General features: G+C 37.3%; 1 protein-coding gene across 3 annotated transcripts in view; it reads left to right on the top strand.

The window, feature by feature from the left end:
• The window catches only part of BAIAP2 (BAR/IMD domain containing adaptor protein 2), a 179,295-nt gene that overhangs the window by 28,999 nt on the left and 129,742 nt on the right, over positions 1 to 20,554 (top strand). For all 3 annotated transcript variants that reach the window (XM_044001249.1, XM_044001247.1, XM_044001248.1), the window contains exon 2: positions 12,997 to 13,072. In XM_044001249.1, coding sequence (XP_043857184.1) covers positions 12,997 to 13,072 — 76 coding nt within the window. The remainder of the gene's footprint in view (positions 1 to 12,996; positions 13,073 to 20,554) is intronic.

Below are 20,554 nucleotides of genomic sequence, written 5' to 3'. Positions count from 1 at the left end.
ATTAAGTGATTTGCCCAGGGTCACACAGCTAGTGGCAAGTGTCTGAGATCGGATTTGAACTCAGGTCCTCCTGAATCCAGGGCCGGTGCTTTATCTGCTGCGCCACCTAGCTGCCCCTGATCAGAGTTCTTAAGTCTTTCAAAGCTGTTTGTCTTTGCAGGGTTGTTTTCATATCAATTGATCTTGTTCTGTTGACTTCACTTTGTATCAGTTCATAACAAGTCTTCTGAGTTTTCTCTGAAAAGCATCCTTTTGTCCTTTCTTATGGCAAAATAATATTTCATTACATTCATATACCATAATGTATTCAGCCATTCTCCAATTGCTGGCTACTTCCTTAGCTTCCAGTTCCTTGCTCTAACAAAGAGAACTGATATAAATGTTTTTGTAAACATGGATCCTTTTCCTATTTCTTTGACCTCTTTTGGGGTACAGTGGTATTGCTAGGTCAAAGGCATAGTTATATATTGCTTTCCAGAACGCCCAGCTCATTTCATAGCTCTTTCAAAAGTGCATTAATGTGCCTGTTTTGCCAAAGCCTTTTCAACAATTGTCATTTAATGTTTTTGTCATCTTTGGTTATCTGATGGATCTGAAGTGAAATCTTTGAGTTGTTTGATTTTATATTTCTCTAATTTTTAGTGATTTGTAGTATTTTTATATGATTGGTGACACCTTGAATTTCTTCCTTTGAAAATTGCCTTTTCATATCATTTGATTGTTTATCTATTAGGGAATGGTTCTTGTTCTTATAAATTGGAATCACTTCCGTATATATTTTGGACATAAAACCTTTAACATAGAAATTTTCTGCAAAGCTTTTTTTCCTCAGTAAGCTAAAGCCCTTTTAGTTTTAACTGTATTGGTTGTTTATGCAAAATGCTTATAAGTTTTACATATTAAAATTGTCCCTGTTATCTTCTTTGAGCATCTCTATCCCCTCTTTGGTCATGAGTTCTTCCTCTATCCATAGTTGCAAGGAGGATTTTTTTTTTCTTTTCCTCTCATGTGTTTATGATGTGACTTTTTTTTTTTTTTTTTTTTAGTGAGGCAATTGGGGTTAAGTGACTTGCCCAGGGTCGCACAGCTAGTAAGTGTCAAGTGTCTGAGGCTGGATTTGAACTCAGGTACTCCTGACTCCAGGGCTGGTGCTCTATCCACTGCACTACCTAGCTGCCCCTATGATGTGACTTTTTATATCTAAGTCAATATATCTGTTTGGAGCTTATTTTGAGAGAGATTGCTCTATCCCTGACTTCTTCTTCTTCTTTTTTATATGTACAATCCACAAGTGTTCTTTTTATCAGTTCTTTCTATAGGGGTGCATAGTAAGCTTCCCCATTAGTTCCTTGGGATTGTCTTGGATCATTGCACTGCTGAGAGTAGTTAAGTCATTCACAATTGCTCATTGAACAATACTGCTGTCACTCATTCACAATTGCTCATTGAACAATACTGCTGTCACTACGCACAATGTCCTCCCAGCTCTGCTCACTTCACTATACATCAGTTCATATGAGTCTTTCCAGGTTTTTGGGGGATCGTCCTGTTTGTCATTTCCTGTAGCACAAGACCATTCCACTACAATCATATAACAAAGCTTTTTCCATCATTCCTCAATTGATGGACATTCTCTTGATTTTCAATTCTTACCCTCAACCAAGAGTTGCTATAAATATTTTTTGTACAATTTTTCCCCCTTTTCTCTATTTCATGATTACTATTGTTAACTGTTTCCCTTCCATCCTATTCCCTTTCCTATGATATTTATTCTATTATCCATCTTCTTTCATCCTATCACTCTTCAAAAGGGATTTGCTTCTGTCTGTCCCCTCCCCCACTCTGCCCTTCCTTCTTTTGCCCCTTTCTCTTTATCCCCTTCCCCTCCTATTTTCCTGCAGGGTTAGAAAGATTACTCCACCCAATTGAGTGTGTACATTATTCCCTCCTTGAGCCAATTCTAATGAGATTGAGGTCTTTGAGCCTTTTCTGATGAGTGTAAAATTCATTTACTGCCCTGATCTTCTCCCATCTCTTCCCCCACTCCATAAGCCTTTTCCTGTTTCTTTCATGTAGGATTTCACCTATGCCCTTCCCCCTCCCCCAGTGAATTCCCTTCACCACTCAATTAACCCTAAAGATGTCATCACCTAGCTAAGTTGACACAGTGGACAAGGCATCATCACCCCTGGACCCAGGGGGATCCCAGCCAAAACCTGGCCTCAGACACAAGACAGTCACCCACTGTACGACCTCAGGTATGTCCCCCAGCTCCAATTTTTTATGGTTCTCTAGGGTCTTGTATTTGAAAGTCAAATTTGCCATTCAGTTCAGGTCTTTTCATCATAAATATCTGAAAGTCTTCTTTTTCATTAAAGTCCCATTTTTTCCGCTGAAAGATTATGCTGAGTTTTGCTGGTAGGTGATTCTTGGTTGTAATCCCATTTCCTTTGCCCTCTGGAATATCATATTCCATGCCCTCTGGTCCTTTAATGTAGAAGCTGCTAGATCTTGTGCTATCCTGACTGGGGCTCCACAGTACTTGAATTCTTTATTTTTGGCAGCTTGCAATATTTTTTCCTTGACCTTAAAGCTCTGGAATTTGGCTATAATATTCCTAGGGGTTTTCCTTTTGGGATCTCTGTCTGGAGGTGATCAGTGGATTCTTTCAATTTCTATTTTAGCTTCTTCTTCTAGAATTTCAGGGCAATTTTCCCTGGGAATATCTTGGAAGATGGTATCTAAGCTCTTTCCTTGATCATGATTTTCAGGTAGACCAATAATTTTCAAATGATCTATCCTGGACCTATTTTCCAGGTCAGCAGTTTTTCCCAGAAGATATTTCACATTGCCCTCTATTTTTTTTATTCATTTGGATTTGCTTTGGATTTGTCTTGGTTTCTCATAAAGTCACTGGCTTCCATTTGTTCAATCCTAATTCTTAGGCAATTATTTTCCTCAAAGAGTTTTTGTACCTCCTTTTCCATTTGACCAATTTGACTTTTCAAGCTGTTCACTTTTTTCTCATGTCTTTCCTGCATTACCCTCATTTTTCTTTCCATTTATTCCTCTACTTCTCTCACTTTATCTTCAAAGTCCTTTTTGAGTGTGCCTCTATGGCCTGAGACCAATTCGTATTTTTCTTGGAAGCTTTAGATATAGGGGCCCTGATATTGACATATTCCTCTGAGGGTGCCCCTTGGTCTTCCTTGTTACTGAAGAAACTTTCCATGGTCCTCACCTTTCTCTGTCAGCTCATCTTGCCTTTCTTTTACTAGACTTTTAGCTTCTTAAAGTGGGGCACTGTTTCCAGGCTGCAGTATCCCAAGCTTAAGAAGTCCCAGGTGGTATGATTTAAGGAGAATCAGGTTCTTCACTCACCTGACCTGTTCCCTGGTCCTTAGATGACCCCAGACCAACTTGCTAATCAACCAGCTTTGTGTGTTGTGGTTGTTAGCTCTGACGAGCCTGTGCCCCTCCCCCACCTGGGCCACTGCTACTGGAGCCTACCACCTGGTTCTCAGCAGGGGTGTAAAATCCAAGTTCTGCCTTAGCACCAGAATAGACCCCTATAGTCTCCCCCCTGCCCAGGGCTCAGCCCACTCACCAGACTGTGAACTTAGTTCCAGACAACACTGGTGCTTCAGCTGATTCAGAGGCTCTGGGGGTCTGCTTCTCTGGTGAGGCCTTCCTGGGACTGGATCTGTGTCAGGGTGACTGTGGGGTTGGGCTCAACTCCTGTATAAGCACAACATCTCCCTCCTTCTGACCTTCCAAGCCGTTCTTGGTTAGAAGATGATTTCAGCACATTCTTCTGTGAGTTTTGCTGCTCCGGGCATTTTCCTGTGGCATTATTTGGATGTTTTTTGGAGTGATCGTGTCATGAGTTCAGGAGCTCACTGCCTTTCCTCCACCATCTTGGCTCCGCCCCCATCCCTGACTTCTAACAGACAACTTTACAGTTTCTCTCACAATCTTTACCCCAGCAGTTGAGATCTTTGAGTTTATCAAACACTATAGGCCACTATGTTCCTTTGCTTCTTTATGTTGTATACCTAATCTATTGATCAATATTTTAACCAGTAACAAAATAGTTTTGATGATTATTACTGCTTTGTAGTATACTTTGAAATTTGGTACTGATAGATTCCCCCTTCCTTCCTGCTTTTTTGTTTCATTCTTTTTCTCAAGATTTTTGACCTATTTTCTCCTCTAGGTGACTTATTTTTTTCTAGCACTGTGAAGTAATCCTTTGGAAGTTTGATACTACAGTAAAATAATTTAAGGAGTCTTCTCATTTTTATTATAGTAGCATGGTCTATCCATGAGTAGTTAACATTTCTCAAATTATTTAGATCTATATTTATTTGTATAGAGTGCTTTGTAGTTGTATTCATATAGTTACTCTGTGTGTCTTGGTAGATAGCATTCTAAATATTTTATACATTATGTACTTATTTTGAATGTAATTTCTCTATTACTGCTGGGTTTTGTTGGTAATATACAAAAATGCTGATGATTCATGTGGATTTATTTTCTTTCAGTTAGTTTTTTAGCTGACTCTTGATTCTCTAGATAAAACATCATAACATCTGCAAAAGTGTTAGTTTTGTTTCTGCTTTTCCTTTGCTTATTCCCTTGATTTCTTTTTCTTCTATTGCTATGACCAAAATTTCTAGAACTTTATCAGATAATAGTAGTGATAATGGACTTGTTTTTACCTTTGATCTTAATGGAAAGCCCATTAGCCTTTCTCCATTACATTTTGGGAGTCATGATGTTGGCTCTGGATAGTAAGGAATAATCCATCTATTCTTATATTTTCTAGTGGGTGTGTATATTTTTTGGGGTATTTTTTTAAATTAACAGAAATGGGTGTTGACATTATCAAAAACCTTTTTAGGATGTATTGATATGATGTTTTAAAAAATTTTTTTATTATTATGTACTATTACATTTGTTATTATATACTATTACATTTCTTTATATCTAACTAACCCTCTATGTAACCAACCTGCTCATAGTGCATACATTTTAAAATCTCCTTTTTGGGACCAAAATATTTGCTAATATTTTTGTACCTTTGTTAATTATACATATATTACTCTATAGTGTTTTTTCCCTTTGCTTTAGTTTTGCCTCATTTGGTTATCAAGACCATATTTGTATCATAAAAAAGAGTTTGGAAAACTTTCTTATTACTATTTTGTAAAGAGTTTATGTAATATTAGAATTAATTGCTCTTTGATTTTTTTCTATAATTCACTTGTAAATCCATTTGATCCTTATTTTTCCTTTGGGGATTAATATATTTCTTGTTCAATTTCTTTTTCTGATATTGAGTTATATAAATAATCTATTTCTCATTCTGTTAAGCTAAGTATCTCTGTTTTTTAAAATATTCAGCCATTTCATCTAAGTTATCAGTTTTGTTAACATAATCGGTTTTCATTTGTGTGTTTTTTTGTTATTTGTATTTTTGTTTTGTTTTGTTTTTGCAGGACAATGAAGGTTAAGTGACTTGCCCAGGGTCACACAGCTAGTAAGTGTCAAGTGTCTGAGCCTGGCTTTGAACTCAGGTCCTCCTGAATCCAGGGCCAGTGCTTTATCCACTGCGCCACCTAGCTGCCCCCTAGCCACCCCTGTTAACATAATTGGGCAAAATAGTTTCTGACAGTTTCTTTCATTTCATCTCATCTTCAATAATTGTGAATCCCCCTTTTAAATTTTTCACAAAATTATTTGGCTTTCTTTTAAAATTTAGTTAACCATTAACTTTTTTAAAAAAACATCTAGCTCTTAGTTTCATTTATCAATTTATCGAATTGAAGTGGGCTTTGCTTTTAATTTTGTCAATCTCTTCTCTAATTTTCAATATTTCTATTTTGGTATTTAGATGGGATTTTTTGATTTGTTGCTTTTCTAGTTTTTTTAGTTATATTCCACTAATATATTCTTCTATTGAATATATTTAAAGATAGAAATTTTCCCTTAAGGACTACTTTAACTGTATCACAAACATTTTGGTACAGTGTCTCATTGTCACAATTTTCTTTGATTAAATTTTTTATTGTTTATATGATTTGTTCTTTGATTCACCTTTTCAAGGCCTTTTATAGGATCCAATCTTTACATGTTTGTAGTTAAGAAAATGCTATTCTTAAAAAACTTAAAGTAGTAACAGATTTTTTTTTATTAGTGCTAGGAAAGGGCATTTCTATTATACATCTGCATGATAGAATAAGGATGTTGTCACTTTTGGAAATGTTACATATAAATTTAATCTTAAGATTAAATCCCTTTTTTACAGTGCCTTTATTGAGTATAATTTTCAATGCATTGTGGTCAGCAGAATATGTGTTTGATATTTCTATTTTTGTATTTGTAAGGTTTTTATGCCTTAGGACTTGGCGAATATTTGTAAAGATGCTATGCCTAGCTGAGATAAATGTATGCTTTCTTCTGCTCTTGTTTAGTAATCACAAGCCATCTATCATACATAACTCTTAAAGTTCTAGTCAGTTCCCTTACTTTATTTCTTATTTATCTTTTTGTTAGATTTGTCTAGGCCCAAAAAGGATATATTGATGTCTATTATACCTTTACTGTCAATTTCTTCCTGCAATTCAATTAACTTTTCCCTTAGGTTTGAGATACTTTGCCATTTGGTGCATATATATTAAATATTGATATTGGTTCGTTATTTATGGTGTCTTTATGAATAATATAGTTTTCCTCATTATACCATTTTATTCTGTCTGGGTTTTACTATTACCTTGCCTGAAATCATGTTGCTCCTCTTGTTTATTTTAGTTCATAGTTATTCTCTTTCCTGTCTTTTATGTTCAGTTGTAACTGGATTGATCAGTAATTCCTAATCCCATCTACTCTTGGAGGAGAATCTTTTCATATTTCCAGTTGTTGAAATTCTTGTCTTTTTCAAGGTATAGCTCAGCTAATGCCGTCTTATATCTCCCCAGATAGAAGTGATCTCTTTCTATCTTAATCTCTCAGCCCATTATGTTTAACCCTCTCCTATATACCTAGCTTTTATTATTACTACTTGATTGGATGTCTTTTCTCCTACAGACCATAAAGCTCCTTGGGAGTAGAGACTATCTTTTTCATCTTTATATCTCCAATGATTAGCACTGTACATTATATATACACATAACAGGCATCATTGCTGGTTGACTTAAAATACTCACAGTGAATGGATCATACTTTTCCCAGCTCAGATTCCCAGTCCTACCTACTTTTCCAACCCAGCCTTTCAAGGCTTTTTCTAGAATCCAACCCATACGTTTTTGTAGTTAAGAAAATATTATTATTAAAAAACTTAAAGTAGTAATAGATCATTTCCATCAATAGTAGAGGAGGATATTTCTGCCATATATCCATTCGATAAATGGGAATTTAGTCAATTTTGTGAATGTCATGTTATACCACCGAGGCAAATCTATTCAAATCTTTATCCTTTCAGGAATTTGATATTTAAAAAGAAAGGATTGTGGATTGTTAGTGGGAGATCAGTAACATATCACTCTCATTTGAAGATAAATGATTGTGGGGGTGACTTTTGTTGGGATACCTCTGTGATGGGCCATAGGAGGTATAGTCTATGTTAGAAGAATAAAGCCAACTAGTCCATTCAGGGATTTATAGAATTTTCAGAGATGGAAGGAAACTCAAGTGCAGGTATCCCGTCAACTATCCCAGGCATTTAAACCTGTGATCTTAGTTTAATTTAATTTCATCATCAACTGAGAGAATTGACCCAAGACAGTGATCTTATTCCTAAAGGACTCAAATAGAAAATACATCCCTAGATGTATAAGACTGATAGTGGAATTGTGGATTGATCCAACCATCCTGCTAAGAAAATGACTGAAATGTCTATATTCTTTGTTCCATAGATCTCCTTCTGTGTGTGTGTGTGTGTGTGTGTGTGTGTGTGTGTGTGTGTGTGTACGTATACACACAAATAGTTATAGTAGCACTTTTTTATTAGCAAAGATCTGGAAACAAAATAGCTACCTGGTAATTGGGGAATGGATAAATAAATATAGTCGATGAAGAAAATATCAGTATGTTGTAAGAAGGGGTAGATTTTATAGAACCGATACAAAGTAAAGTGAGAAGAATCAGGAAAACAATATACTTGATGACTACGACAATGGAAATGGAAATAACAACAAGAAAAGAAATTGAATACTGTCAAATTACCTATGTACTCTCTCATTAAGAGGTGTTAGACTATGGACTGTGGACTGTGGAACACTGCATGTTCACACTTAGTGGACAGGTTGCTTAGTTTTGTTGAACTGCTCGCCTCCTTTTTTTAAAAAAAAATCATTGTTACAAAAATTGGGGGAGGAGTGGAGAGGGATTTTTGGAAATGAAGATAATGTAAAAAGATCAATTAAAATAAAAATTAATGTGAGTGTAGGTTTTATTTGAATTTTTTTAAAAGCCAAACCCCCAAATAAGTAGCATCAGGGCTCCCTTTTTTTGGGGGGGTGAGGTAGGGTAGGAAAGGGAGCATGCCTCTTGATCAGTGTATAACCCTTTTCTTACTAAGCACTGCCTTTGCCTTTGCTCTAGTTCAGACAGTAATACATACATTTGGACTTTATAAATACTTAGTCCTTTAACCTTTTAGTTTGAACTGTGTGATGCTGGAGATGACAGAAACTTCTCCAGTGTCAGAATGGAAAAACCTGGGGGACGTGCTCTAATAGAATCCAGAATGACTGCACTTGGACTCAGGCCCTATTGACCTTAACCGTGGAGAGCTGCCAGTAACCCCTCCATCTTTTGCTTCATTTCAAGAGCCTGGGACCATTTTCACAGGGCATTGTGTTCACCCCGAAGCAAAGGTCAGCTCTTGGACTTGTCTTGCTTTTAAGATGCTATAGTTACAGAGAGATTGAGTGACGAGAGAAGAATTAGATGACCAATTCATAGCCAGAGAGCCTAACGAAGTACTGAACAAAAGGTCTATTCTTTGGGCCTGGGGGTGGGGATGGATAAACTTTTTTTTTCCTTCTGGAGAAAAATACTGCTTTTTCCACTAATGAAGATGAAACCTCAAGCATTGAGCTATGTAGTATTGGTATATTTTGCCTCTTCTGTATTCCTGCCCTTCTCCCATGCCCCACACTTGTCCATATGGAAACCCAAAGCTTTTGAGACACAGTGTTACTTATGTTGCAGTAATGACAGTTTCCTGGCTGACTCGTCTCTCCACCCAGGAGAATGTTTCCTCGTAGAGAGGTAGCCTGGTGGCATTTACCCAGGTGACAGTGATATTGGCATGCATTTGAACCCTCCCTTCTGTCCCCACCCACTCACACCTGCATTCCTCCTGGATGATCTCTGCCAATGAGTCTAAGGAAGTGAAACCTCACTGCTGTTTCCATAGAGTCACTCTACAACTTGGCATTGCCAGCTGTGGCGAGAGGGTAATCCACTGTGATTTACCACAGAAGCCTTTGGGTGTGTTTCCCATCCAACAACCATAGCTTATTAAAGTTCGAAAAGAGAGATCCTTGGTTAGTCCTCTCTTTCTTTCCTGCATGGGATTCCTTCCATTGTCTAAAAGCCCCAGAAACAAGCCAAAGTTATCCTATTGCTCAACTATGGCATACCTTAATCTTTTACTCCTGTATGTAAATGGCTGGGCATAGGAAGGGGTCACTGGGGATTCTTAAGGAGACAGGATCCTGGAGCCGGTTTTAAAAAAAATCTTCCATATACCTAATTCAAAGTGTTGCACACATACATATTGTAGGGGCAAGATAAATATTTTTTGAATTGACTTGAATGAAGGAGATTTTTAGGCAAGGAATATGTTCCTATCTGTCTCTGGACTGGGTATCAGTGTCAATGTACATGCTCCTTCTTGAAATGACTTAGTATTATTTTGAATTTACGCATTCTGCCCACCCCTCCACCTAGAGTTCTCCCTTCCCCTTTTCCCCTTCCTCAGTAGCATATAAACTCATTGAAGGCAGGGACTGTTTCATTTTTGTCTTTGTATCACTGGTGTCTAGCATGTTACTTTGTATAAAGTAGGTGATAAATATTGTGTCCCTAGTGCAGCTTTCACTTTATTAACTTCAGAAGTATAAATGCCACAAGCTTACAAAAACCTGAAAGGTTGTTTATCAAAAATATTAAATATTGATATGTTTCTAGTTACACTTCAGCATAACCACCATCTTGCATTCTGCATTGCTTTAGTTGATTTTTATAAAAACTTGCATCAGCTGCTGCTCAGCAACCAAAAGGATTGCATTTATCAAAATCCTAGATTCCCCTGAATCCATACCTTATGCCACTTCTTATGGTACCACTTATATTCCTTTGTGTTCATTTACCATAATTCATCCCCCTTATTTTATTTTATTATTATTAATTTTTTTTTTTGGTGAGGCAATTGGGGTTAAGTGACTTGCCCAGGGTCACATAGCTAGTAAGTGTCAAATGTCTGAGACCAAATTTGAACTCAGGTCCTCCTGAATCCAGGGCTGGTGCTTTATCCACTGAGCCACCTAGCTTCTCTCCCCCCCCCCCCCATTTTATTGATGAAGAACCCGGGAACAAGTGACTTGAGCAAAGTCACCCAGGTGGTAAGTGGCAGAGTTAGGATTGAAACCCAGGTCCTTTGATTCCAGCTCTGGTTTGTGTTCTTTCTACTGTATTATGCTGGTTGTGTCAGGTGGTTTGGTTGTTTCATAACCCAGCCTTAAGGCTACTCTAAGAATGAGTCTTTGGTTGCAGCTATTTGCTTTGCAGGACTATTTCTGTTACTGGAACCTTTACTGCAGCCCAAAGAAGGGTGGGTTAATGGAGCGGGGACCACAGAAATGGCTCTCTGGAGTTCTTGCCCTTCTAAACACCTTCTCTTCAGCTTCTTTAAATACCCTTCTTTATTCTGCTGAGCTAAAATGGCAGATTAGTGGGGAACAATGAATAAAATGGGAATCGAAATGAGTGGGAAGGCTGGGTGTATGCTTGGCCCTGCTACTGAAATTGCTACCAGAGCTCCAACCCACTGGGATCACTCTACCCTAAATAGTATGTCCCCTGATGCAGAATCCTTATCACCTCATGCCTAGATTATTGCCAGAGTCTGCTGTCCCACTTCCCTTCCTCAAGTTTTTCCCCACTCAGATGCCAGGGTGATTTTCCAAAATCCAGCTCTGATCATATCACCTGCCCCTGGGTCACCCCACCTCAGGAAATCCAGTGCCTCCCTCTTCCCTCTAGGAACAAATAGAAAGTCCTCTGTTTGACATTCTTCATAGCCTGCTTCTTTCTACTCCTCCAGACATCTTACACTTTATGTACCGCCAGATACCTGGACTATTTGCTGTTCCTTGCATACAACATTCCATCTCCCAACTTTATGTCATTTCACTTGCTGTCCCTCATTTCCGAACACTCTCCCTGGTCACCTCAATTTCCAGGCTTTCTTGGATTCCTTTGAGACTTAGCTCAGTTCCCCACACTGCTAGTACCTTTCCCTTTAAAATGACCTTCCCTTTACATTTTATATAACTTATAAGTACATAGTTATTTGCATGTTATTTTCTGCAATTGAATGTGAGCTCTTTGAGGACTGAGACTACATCCACAGAGCTCATCACAGTGCTTGACTTATAGTAAGCACTTAATAAATGCTTGTCTACTCCCTGCCTGTTTGCCTGCCTGAGTGAGAAACTAATCACGGTGGAATGTCTTGGTTTTCCATAATACAGACAATTCTTGCTTTCCATAAGTACAGACCTCTACTTAAAGATTAAGTAATACAAGTTTGCTGAGGCTATGGGGAAGAGAGAGAGGCAGGGAAACCGAAAGAAAACTCCATGCCTTTGGAGGGAGCAGGCCTAGCACATGCTGGAATTTGGGGACTAGGGACAGAGAAGCAAGAGTGTTCACAAGGGTTTGTGGGTAGAGTAGGGGCAAAGGTCTCTTCTCTCCAAAGTCAAGTCCCTATCTGGCAGTGGTGGTCCCCCCATCAGTTCTTCTGCTTTTACTTGTAAGAAGGGGTTTTTTTGGAGGGGGGGGGAGGCTGTAGAGTGCTGAGCTGAGGGGCAGGAACAGAGAGAGTACTCTACAGTAGGTGGTTTTTTGGAATGTGGATTTCTTTATGTAAAGTTGAACTTAAAGTTAGAAGTGTTTGTATAGAAATTGCTATAGCTTTCAAGTATATAGGCCTAAGATAATCAATTTTTCCTCTTTCTTTGCCTTCCCTTTTCTTACCATAGTTAAGATAAAATGCAGATAATAAACCCTCCATAGACCTGCGTTTCATCGGCAACTTTGAATTTTTGGGTGGTTTTGGGTTCATTGCTTCCTTCTAACATAGTTGTCTGGTTTGATGTCAACTAATGTTGGGGCTGTTTTTAACCCCATGATAAAAGTGGCTATTGGGCCTCAATGGTAAAATTTCTTCTAATTCCTTATTATAGGAACTTCTGATTGTTGGTGCTTGAACTTTGGTCCTTCGTGGAATATAGAACTAGTTGGGATGTTTACAGCATGAGAATACTTTTCTCATTAATACTGATTAAATATAATTGGGTCATAAGACTTGAAATTTGCAAATTTTCATAGAACTATAATGAAAGAGAACTTTAGAAATCATTTAGTTCAGCTCCCATTTTAAAGATTAGAAAATAGAGTTCAAGCTTGAACATTACCCCGTGTTTGAGAAATGTCTGCCTAACATATAACATATGTTGAGAAACCTGACTGAAGGCTCAGGGCTAGAGGAAGTCTTTGAAGATCCTTTCCAAATTTATTCTTGCTATGTCAATGTGATGTTATTGATGCTATGAGAACAAACTTGGTGCCAAGGTGCCCATATCCTTTACAGTCTCTTCTCCTCTCCATCCCCTCCCTCCTTCCCAGAATCTTGAAGCTTTGGGTAGTCATCTATACCCAGGATATTAATGTTTTGCTTTCCTTTTCTCTGTCTCTTTTCAGACAATTATGGAACAGTTCAACCCTAGCCTCAGGAACTTCATTTCCATGGGGAAGAACTATGAAAAAGCCCTGGCAGGTATGTCTGACATCCTTGTCCCTGTGTTATGAAGGTTCTGGGAGTGGATCATTTGATGTTTCAGCATAGCTCTTGGTTGTCAGCAGGTAGACTTCAGTGTATCCCAGCTTCATGATTGACCATCAAAGGACATCCTTTATTCCTCAAACAAAATGCTGCTACAAAGAAAGAGGACATTTGAATGAAGGTGCAGGTGTCATATTCTCATGGCATGTGAGCATCAAAACCTGCCATAAAATCCGTCACCTGAAGAGAGTGTTGATCTTAATGCTGTTGTCTCCTGCAAATCTAGTGAAATAAAATAACACAGCATTACTTTCCAAAAGGGAAAATTTAAAGCCATGTTAAAATTTTTTTTAAAAAAAAAGCTAATATGGGATTTTCTGCTTAGCAAGAACAGTTTTGAAGATGTAGGATAAGAATCTCAAGGATCCTGGAATCCTGGAATTTAGAGGTGGAAAAGATATTAGCATTTAATCTTCTCTCCCCCTTCCCCCCAACCCCATTTTAGAGAGAAGGGAACAGGGGCCTGCAGAGGAGAAGCTACTTGATCAAGCCAGTTAGTGGCTTAGAAACCTTCAGACTTGGGATTTATAGATGCTAGATGATTTGCTTTGTCACTGTTGGTTTCTAGCCATTCATTGTAAATTCTGTGGAAACTCATGTTGTAGAATAATAATTCTGTACCAATAGCAAATTCTTGATTAATCCACAAGCCTCTCTGTAAGGCTTGAGAAAAGATAAATTGACTGGACTCTCTATCAGCATTCTTCCAGACTGGCATTTTGGGAGGTTGGGAAAGAAGGGAGAGTTTATATAGCATGCATATGTGACAATAAGAATATGTAAGTTCAGCCATAGTTTTTTTAATAGCCACTGTAAGGATATAGGACCTGGACCTAACCATCCTACCCAAGAGAGCAGGACAGGGGAACAGGGAGCAGAGCTTGAACATGGAGCAAAGTTTCAGTCCAGGAAGTGAGGCTGAAGACATGAGTAAATAGAAGAAAACTCCGAATGCAATGAAGAAATAATATAGTTTAAATAATTCCAAGAGAAAACCCCACAGGAAGGAAGGAAATAACTCCATAATAATTGCAGGTAGAACTCCAGGAAAAAGAAAAGAATGGATTGTCCAATAGGGTTACTAATAATGAGTCAGATACATGAAGGATAAGCTGAAACAAGAAGAATGAAATTAGAGCATTGAGAAAGTAAAGAAAAGGTGGAAAATCTTACAGAAGTAGTAGATACTCTGGAAAATAGAAAGGAACAAACATCAATGATTCAGTGAGATAAAAAGAAATATCAGAATAAATAAAAAACAAAAAAAGCTTAAAGATGTATGAAATATGCACAAAAACAACTAACTTGGGAAGCAGGAAGAGATAATATAAGAATCTTTGGAGTCCTTGAAAACTATGACCAAACAAAAAACCTGGACATTATTTTTCAAGAAATCATAAACAAAATTATCCAGAGCTCTTAGAGTCAGAAGTCAAAGTAAAACTAGAATGAATACATGAATCAATCTCAAATTGAGCACCCATAAATGTTAGCCAAAATTCAGGACTTTTAGGACAAAGAAAATTTTCTTCCTGGATGGCTATGGTATTTTATCAAGTACCAACAAAATGCAGTTAAGAACACACAAGATTATGCAGCAATCACCATGAAGAAAAGGAAAACTTAAAATAATAGATACCAAAAGGCAAAAGAAAAAGGCACACAAGCAAGAATAATAATTTACAAAACTGAGGTAAAAAAATGTATCTTTAATAGAATAGATGACTTTCAAACATTCCTGTTGAGAAAACAAGAGTTGGGTAGAATCTTTGAAACCTAAAGGAAACAAGTAAAGAGTAGAAATATAAATATATTTGAGTAATTAAAAATAGTTAAATGATGATCAAGTGCTTGCCTCCTAATAGGTGGAGAAAAGACCATTCTTTCTTCCAAATTCCACCTACTTCAAGTGTCAAAGATGGAGCAAATGGGCCAGCTAGGTGGCACAGTGGATAGAGCACTGGCCCTGTAGTCAGGAGTACCTGAGTTCAAATCTGGCCTCAGACACTTAACACTTACTAGCTGTGTGACCCTGGGCAAGTCACTTAACCTCAATTGCCTCACTTAAAAAAAAAAAAGATGGAGCAAAGAAAGACAACTGAATGGATTGGGTGTGGTTTTACTCTGCTTGCTTTAAGGAAGTGAAGAAAAGGAATATACTATGGAAGAACTGAGGGAGAAGGGGGAGAAATTTACTATTGCACATAAATTGGAGAACTCAGAAGAATGTGCAAACAAGGAAGATAGGAGTCAGGGGTGCTGACATCTCACAAACCTCACTCATACATGAACTAGGCAAAGAAAATTGAGTACACATATCCCTCACCCCAAAGCATTTGATATATAACTACATTAAAGTCAACAGGAAAATAAATGGGAGAGAAAAGTGAGAGAATTTAAAAGAGATGGTAGTAGAGTTGAGGAGTAAATAATCCCAAGAAATAGACTTCAACTATAGAAGTCAGATAAAGAGAGAACTAAAAGGACACCCTAGTGATCTCAGTCCATGGTGGGGGGGGGGGCAGTGAGAAGAAAGGCAAAGGAACAAAATTAGACCACTACAATTATATATCACTTATGTTTATCTCTCTAACTTTATTTTTTCACCTTTTTCTTTTAAAGAGAGGGGTGGGAGCAAAGAGAAGACACATTACTAGAAAGTATATAGTAGGGGCAGCTAGGTGGCGAAGTGGATAGAGCACCGGCCCTGGAGTCAGGAGTACCTGAGTTCAAATTCGGCCTCAGACACTTAACACTTACTAGTTGTGTGACCCTGGGCAAGTCACTTAACCCCAATTGCCTCACTAAAAGAAAAAAAAAGAAAGAAGGTATATAGTAAAGTGAAAACAGCAACCAACAATTTAAACTGTAAATAGGATGAACTTTTCCATAAAATGGAGAACAATGGCAGAATGGATTAGAAAGCAGAATCTAAAACTGTTTACAAGAAACTGATTTGAAACATTCATAGTTAAAGGTGAGGGATAATGTATCTCCCTTAGGTAAAATGTATTAATACCTTAAGTGAATCCAAAGGAGCAGGGATGACAATCAAGATCTTGGACAAGGCAACAGTAAAAACATGATTAAAAATTGTTGGTTGTAGATTTAGGGTGGGAAGGGTCCTAATAGAACATTGAGCTCATTCCACTCATATTACAGATGAGGAAACTGAAGCACTTAAATTTTAGTAACTTGCCCAGGATCAAACAGTTAATAAGTGTCTTAGGCAAAATTTGAAACCAGGTCTTCCTAACTCTTAAGTTCAGATAAATAAAGCACTACATTGTGTTAATGACACTATAGATAATGAAGCATTGTATATGTTATATTTATATTTGCAACAAGGATACAAGGGTGCTTATCTTCAATTTTGGTAGATGTGGCCTCTGTTGCCTTGGTGTGGAAATGAATTTGGTCATCAGATCATCACGGAATGGCAATTTACATGTTCTTGGGTATATACCAATGTGTGTCTGAGAGGCTTAAAATTTTTTTTATCCCCTTAAGTGATCAGGAAGCTGGAATCAGGTCCAGTGACAAAACTATGTCTCTTTTTAGGGAAAACTATCCCTGTACTAGGAGTGAAGGAGGAAAGGGCCAGAGTCTACCTTATATTGTGAGTGAGGGGAAAGACACTGCACCATGGAAATACTTGTAAATAATAGTCTTATCACAGACCTAAATACAATTTTAGAAAAATTAGGCACAATAGACCTCAAGTAATTATTGAATTGTAGGGAGAAATATTTTATCTTTTAGTTTTTCATGATTCTTTTACACTAGTGATGATTTGCTACAATACAAAGAACTTATACATTAATGAAGGAAAAATTAAATTCATCCTTTCCTGACCATAGTACAATAAAAATTTTAATCAATAAGATGAATTTGGAGAAAGGATTCAGACTTAAATGAAAATTAATAATATAGTCCTATAGAATAAGTAGGTTAAAAATAAATAAATACTTTCATCAAAGAAAATGTCATAAATGAGACAACATACCAATGCTTTTGGGATGTAACCAAAACAGGCCTTCATGACAAATTTATATTGCTAAACTCATCAACAAAAGAGAGGAAAAATTAGATCAATGAAATGGGCATGTGGTTTTCTAAAACAAATCAACTCCCCCCCAAAAATAACCCCAAACTAGAAAGCAACACATTTTTGAAAAACACACATAAACACAAAAATAGAAATTTTGAAAATTAAGGGTGAAAAAATTGATGATGAAATATCCACTGAGTTGGTCAAGTAAAACATAGTTCTTTTAATCATAAAAGTATTTTATTATTTTCCAGTTACATGTAAAGATAGTTTTCAACACTTGTTTTTATAAGATATTGGGTTCCAAATTTCCCCCCCCTCCCCCTCCCTCCCCTTCCCCAAGACAGAAAGCAATCTGATATAGGTTATATGGTTCAATCTGCATTCAGATTCCACACTTCTTTTTTCTGGATGTGGAGAATATTTTCCATCATGAGTCTTTTGGAATTGTTTTGGATCATTGTATTGTTGAGAAGAGCTGATTATATATATATATATATATATATATATATATATATATATATATATATATATATATGTCTATTAGAGCTGATCATCCCACAGTATTGCTATTATTGTATGTAATGTTTTTCTGGTTCTACTCACTTCACTCAGTATCAGTCCACTTAAGTCTCTCCAAGTTTTTCTGAAATCTGCCTACTCATCATTTAAGAGCTAGTTTTGGGAAAGATTTATAAAATAGACAAATCCTTAACTAATAAAATCCCCTCCAAAGAAAGGAAAACCAAATTATCAAAATTAAAAATGGAAATGACAAAAGATGAAGAAAAAATAAAGGAAATTGTTAGAGACTATATTTGAAGAAAACCTAAATGAATGGGGTAAATACTTAGAAAAACAGAAAATAAGCAGATGAAAAGTCACTGTCTATATACCTTACTCCCAATTACCCTTATGTTTAGTCAATTTTTTCTTTTGGGCAATATTTGTCACATAGCTTACTTCCAGTTGCCTTGCCTTTTTTGGTTTCCTTAGTTCCTTGCTTTGTATAAAGATAATCTTGAACTGTATGAACTCTGAGATTCCAACACTAGGCTTTCTATAAATTTTTTGTCTCTACCCCTCCATTTGCATCTTTAGACAATGCAAACTAGTCAGATTATTTCTCTGAGTAAGAGCATGATCAGGAGGGTAAATCTTCAGCGAAAAACCAGAAATTACACTTTTGAAATCTCAAATAAATGAGTTTTGAATTATTTTGTATTATGACTTATCTATCCATGTTACTATTCCCTTCCACTAAGGAGTTACCATGAAAATTCATACATAGAATATATGAGAACTGGTGGGACCATTGCCTTTTTGCTTAATGTACCAATGCTATATGAAAATGACTGTATTTTTTCAGCTCTTGCTCAAAAAAAAATGTCCCTTGCAAAGTTAGCATAATGATCTTATCCTGGCTGAATAACTCACTTTCTTTTCACCAAAGTAGCTTATTTAGTCACAGTTATAGCCACTGACCAAGCTGGCCACATTCTAAATAAGATATCCTGACAAGTGGAGACCATCTGGAATGGTGCAAAAGTATGTTTAGTTTAACCACATTATTACAGCTCAGCAGTCTCTAGCTCAGTCCCTTTTAAAGGATACTTCTATTCACAAAGACTGTGGATTTTCAGCAAACATATGGCTTTTGAGGGCACAATCCTTGATCCATTCCTCTCTTTCTCTTTTAAGAGCTTACTCCATTAAGCATTCTCTTTTCTCTTCCTCTTTCCCTATTGATTGGCTCCTTTCCTCTCAGCTATAGACATGGTCAAGTCTTTATTCTTGTTGTTCAGTTGTGACTGACTCTTCATGACTCCATTTGGGGTTTTCTTGGAAAAGATATTGGAGTAGTTTGCCATTTCCTTCTCCAGCTCATTTGACAGATGAGGGAACTGAGGCAAATAGAGTTAAGTGACTTACCCAGGGTCACACAGCTAATAAGTGTGTGAGGCCAGATTTGAACTCAGGAAGATGAGTCTTCTTGATTCTAGGCCTGGCTCTCTATCCACTGGTCCAGCCCATTCTTAAAAAACTTTTCATTTGACCCTTCCAACCTCTTAGGTTACTATCCTAATATCTTTTTTTTTCCTGTCACTGTATAGCAAGTATGCTGTGACCCCATTCTCCCTAAGCCAGGCAGGCTATACCTGCCCCTCAGGGTTCTGGAGTATCCAAAAGGGATCCAGCTTCTTCTTTGCTACTATTGACTTGAGCCCTCCGCCATTTGTGTTCTCATTTTTTTTTTTTTGGTGAGGCAATTGGGGTTAAGTGACTTGCCTAGGGTTACACAGCTAGTAATTGTTAAGTGTCTGAGGCTGGATTTGAACTCAGGTCCTCCTGAATCCAGGGCTGGTGCTCTATCCACTGTGCCACTTAGCTGCCCCTGTGTTCTCATTTTAAGAGCCCAGTAACTAGCATCCTAGTTCCATTTAACCACTTAACATCCGGTAGCTTTTGCAAAGAAATATTTTTTTCAAAAATATAGCAAGAAAAAAAATATAGCCAAGAACAAACATTCATTTACCCTAGCACCTTGGCATCATAAACCCCTCTTTATCACTGCGGTCTGGGGGTGGGGCTAGTCTCAAAACTTAGTTTGGTTTCTATAGAGCATTGGTCCCACCAACTTCATCTTCAAATGTGGCAGGACTACAGGATGAGCCTGTAACTGCTCCTGGCCTGGGTTTCTGAAGGTCACTCCCAAAAGTTATTACTTGCTGCCATACTAGGACTTTGGACAAAATGCTGAAGAGCCCTTGAGACTAGTAGTATCAAAGTCATAACACTGGAGGCCACTAAACCATACATAAGAATCCCTAAGGGTTACATCATTAACCGAGAAAATGACATATTAACATTATTGTTGTAGTTTTATTTATTTATTTTTGTTAAATATTTTCCAGTTACATTTTAATCTGATTTGAGCTGCACTCAGATGTGTGGTAGGCTGCATGTATCTTTGTTTTTGACACCTTGCTCTAGATCTTTTGAACTTACAAGGTTATAGGTTCCACTCTCTTTGCTGTAAACTGAGCTCTCCTAAGAACACTGAGACAAAGTGGTAGCTGAAGCTGACAGGTCTTTCTGAATGACTTAGCAACCATTTGAGGAGTCTCTATCAGGTGGCTCTTTGACCAGAACCAATTATAGAACATCTCTGCATGTTCTGCAGTCTATCTCTCAGAGTAACTTTCCTTGTATACCATCACTATTATCCTGGAAGCATCTTCCTAGCATCCTCCACTTGGAGATGCCTTGTTACATTGTTATAGTCAATATGTATAATGTTTTCGGGTTCTGTTTAAGTTTTGCTTTTTATCAATTCACAAAGATCTTCCTATTTTTCTCCGAAT

Source organism: Dromiciops gliroides, chromosome 4 (genome assembly GCF_019393635.1).
Source record: "Dromiciops gliroides isolate mDroGli1 chromosome 4, mDroGli1.pri, whole genome shotgun sequence".
NCBI lineage: Eukaryota > Metazoa > Chordata > Mammalia > Microbiotheria > Microbiotheriidae > Dromiciops > Dromiciops gliroides.
This window is presented reverse-complemented; position numbering and strand designations above follow the sequence as displayed.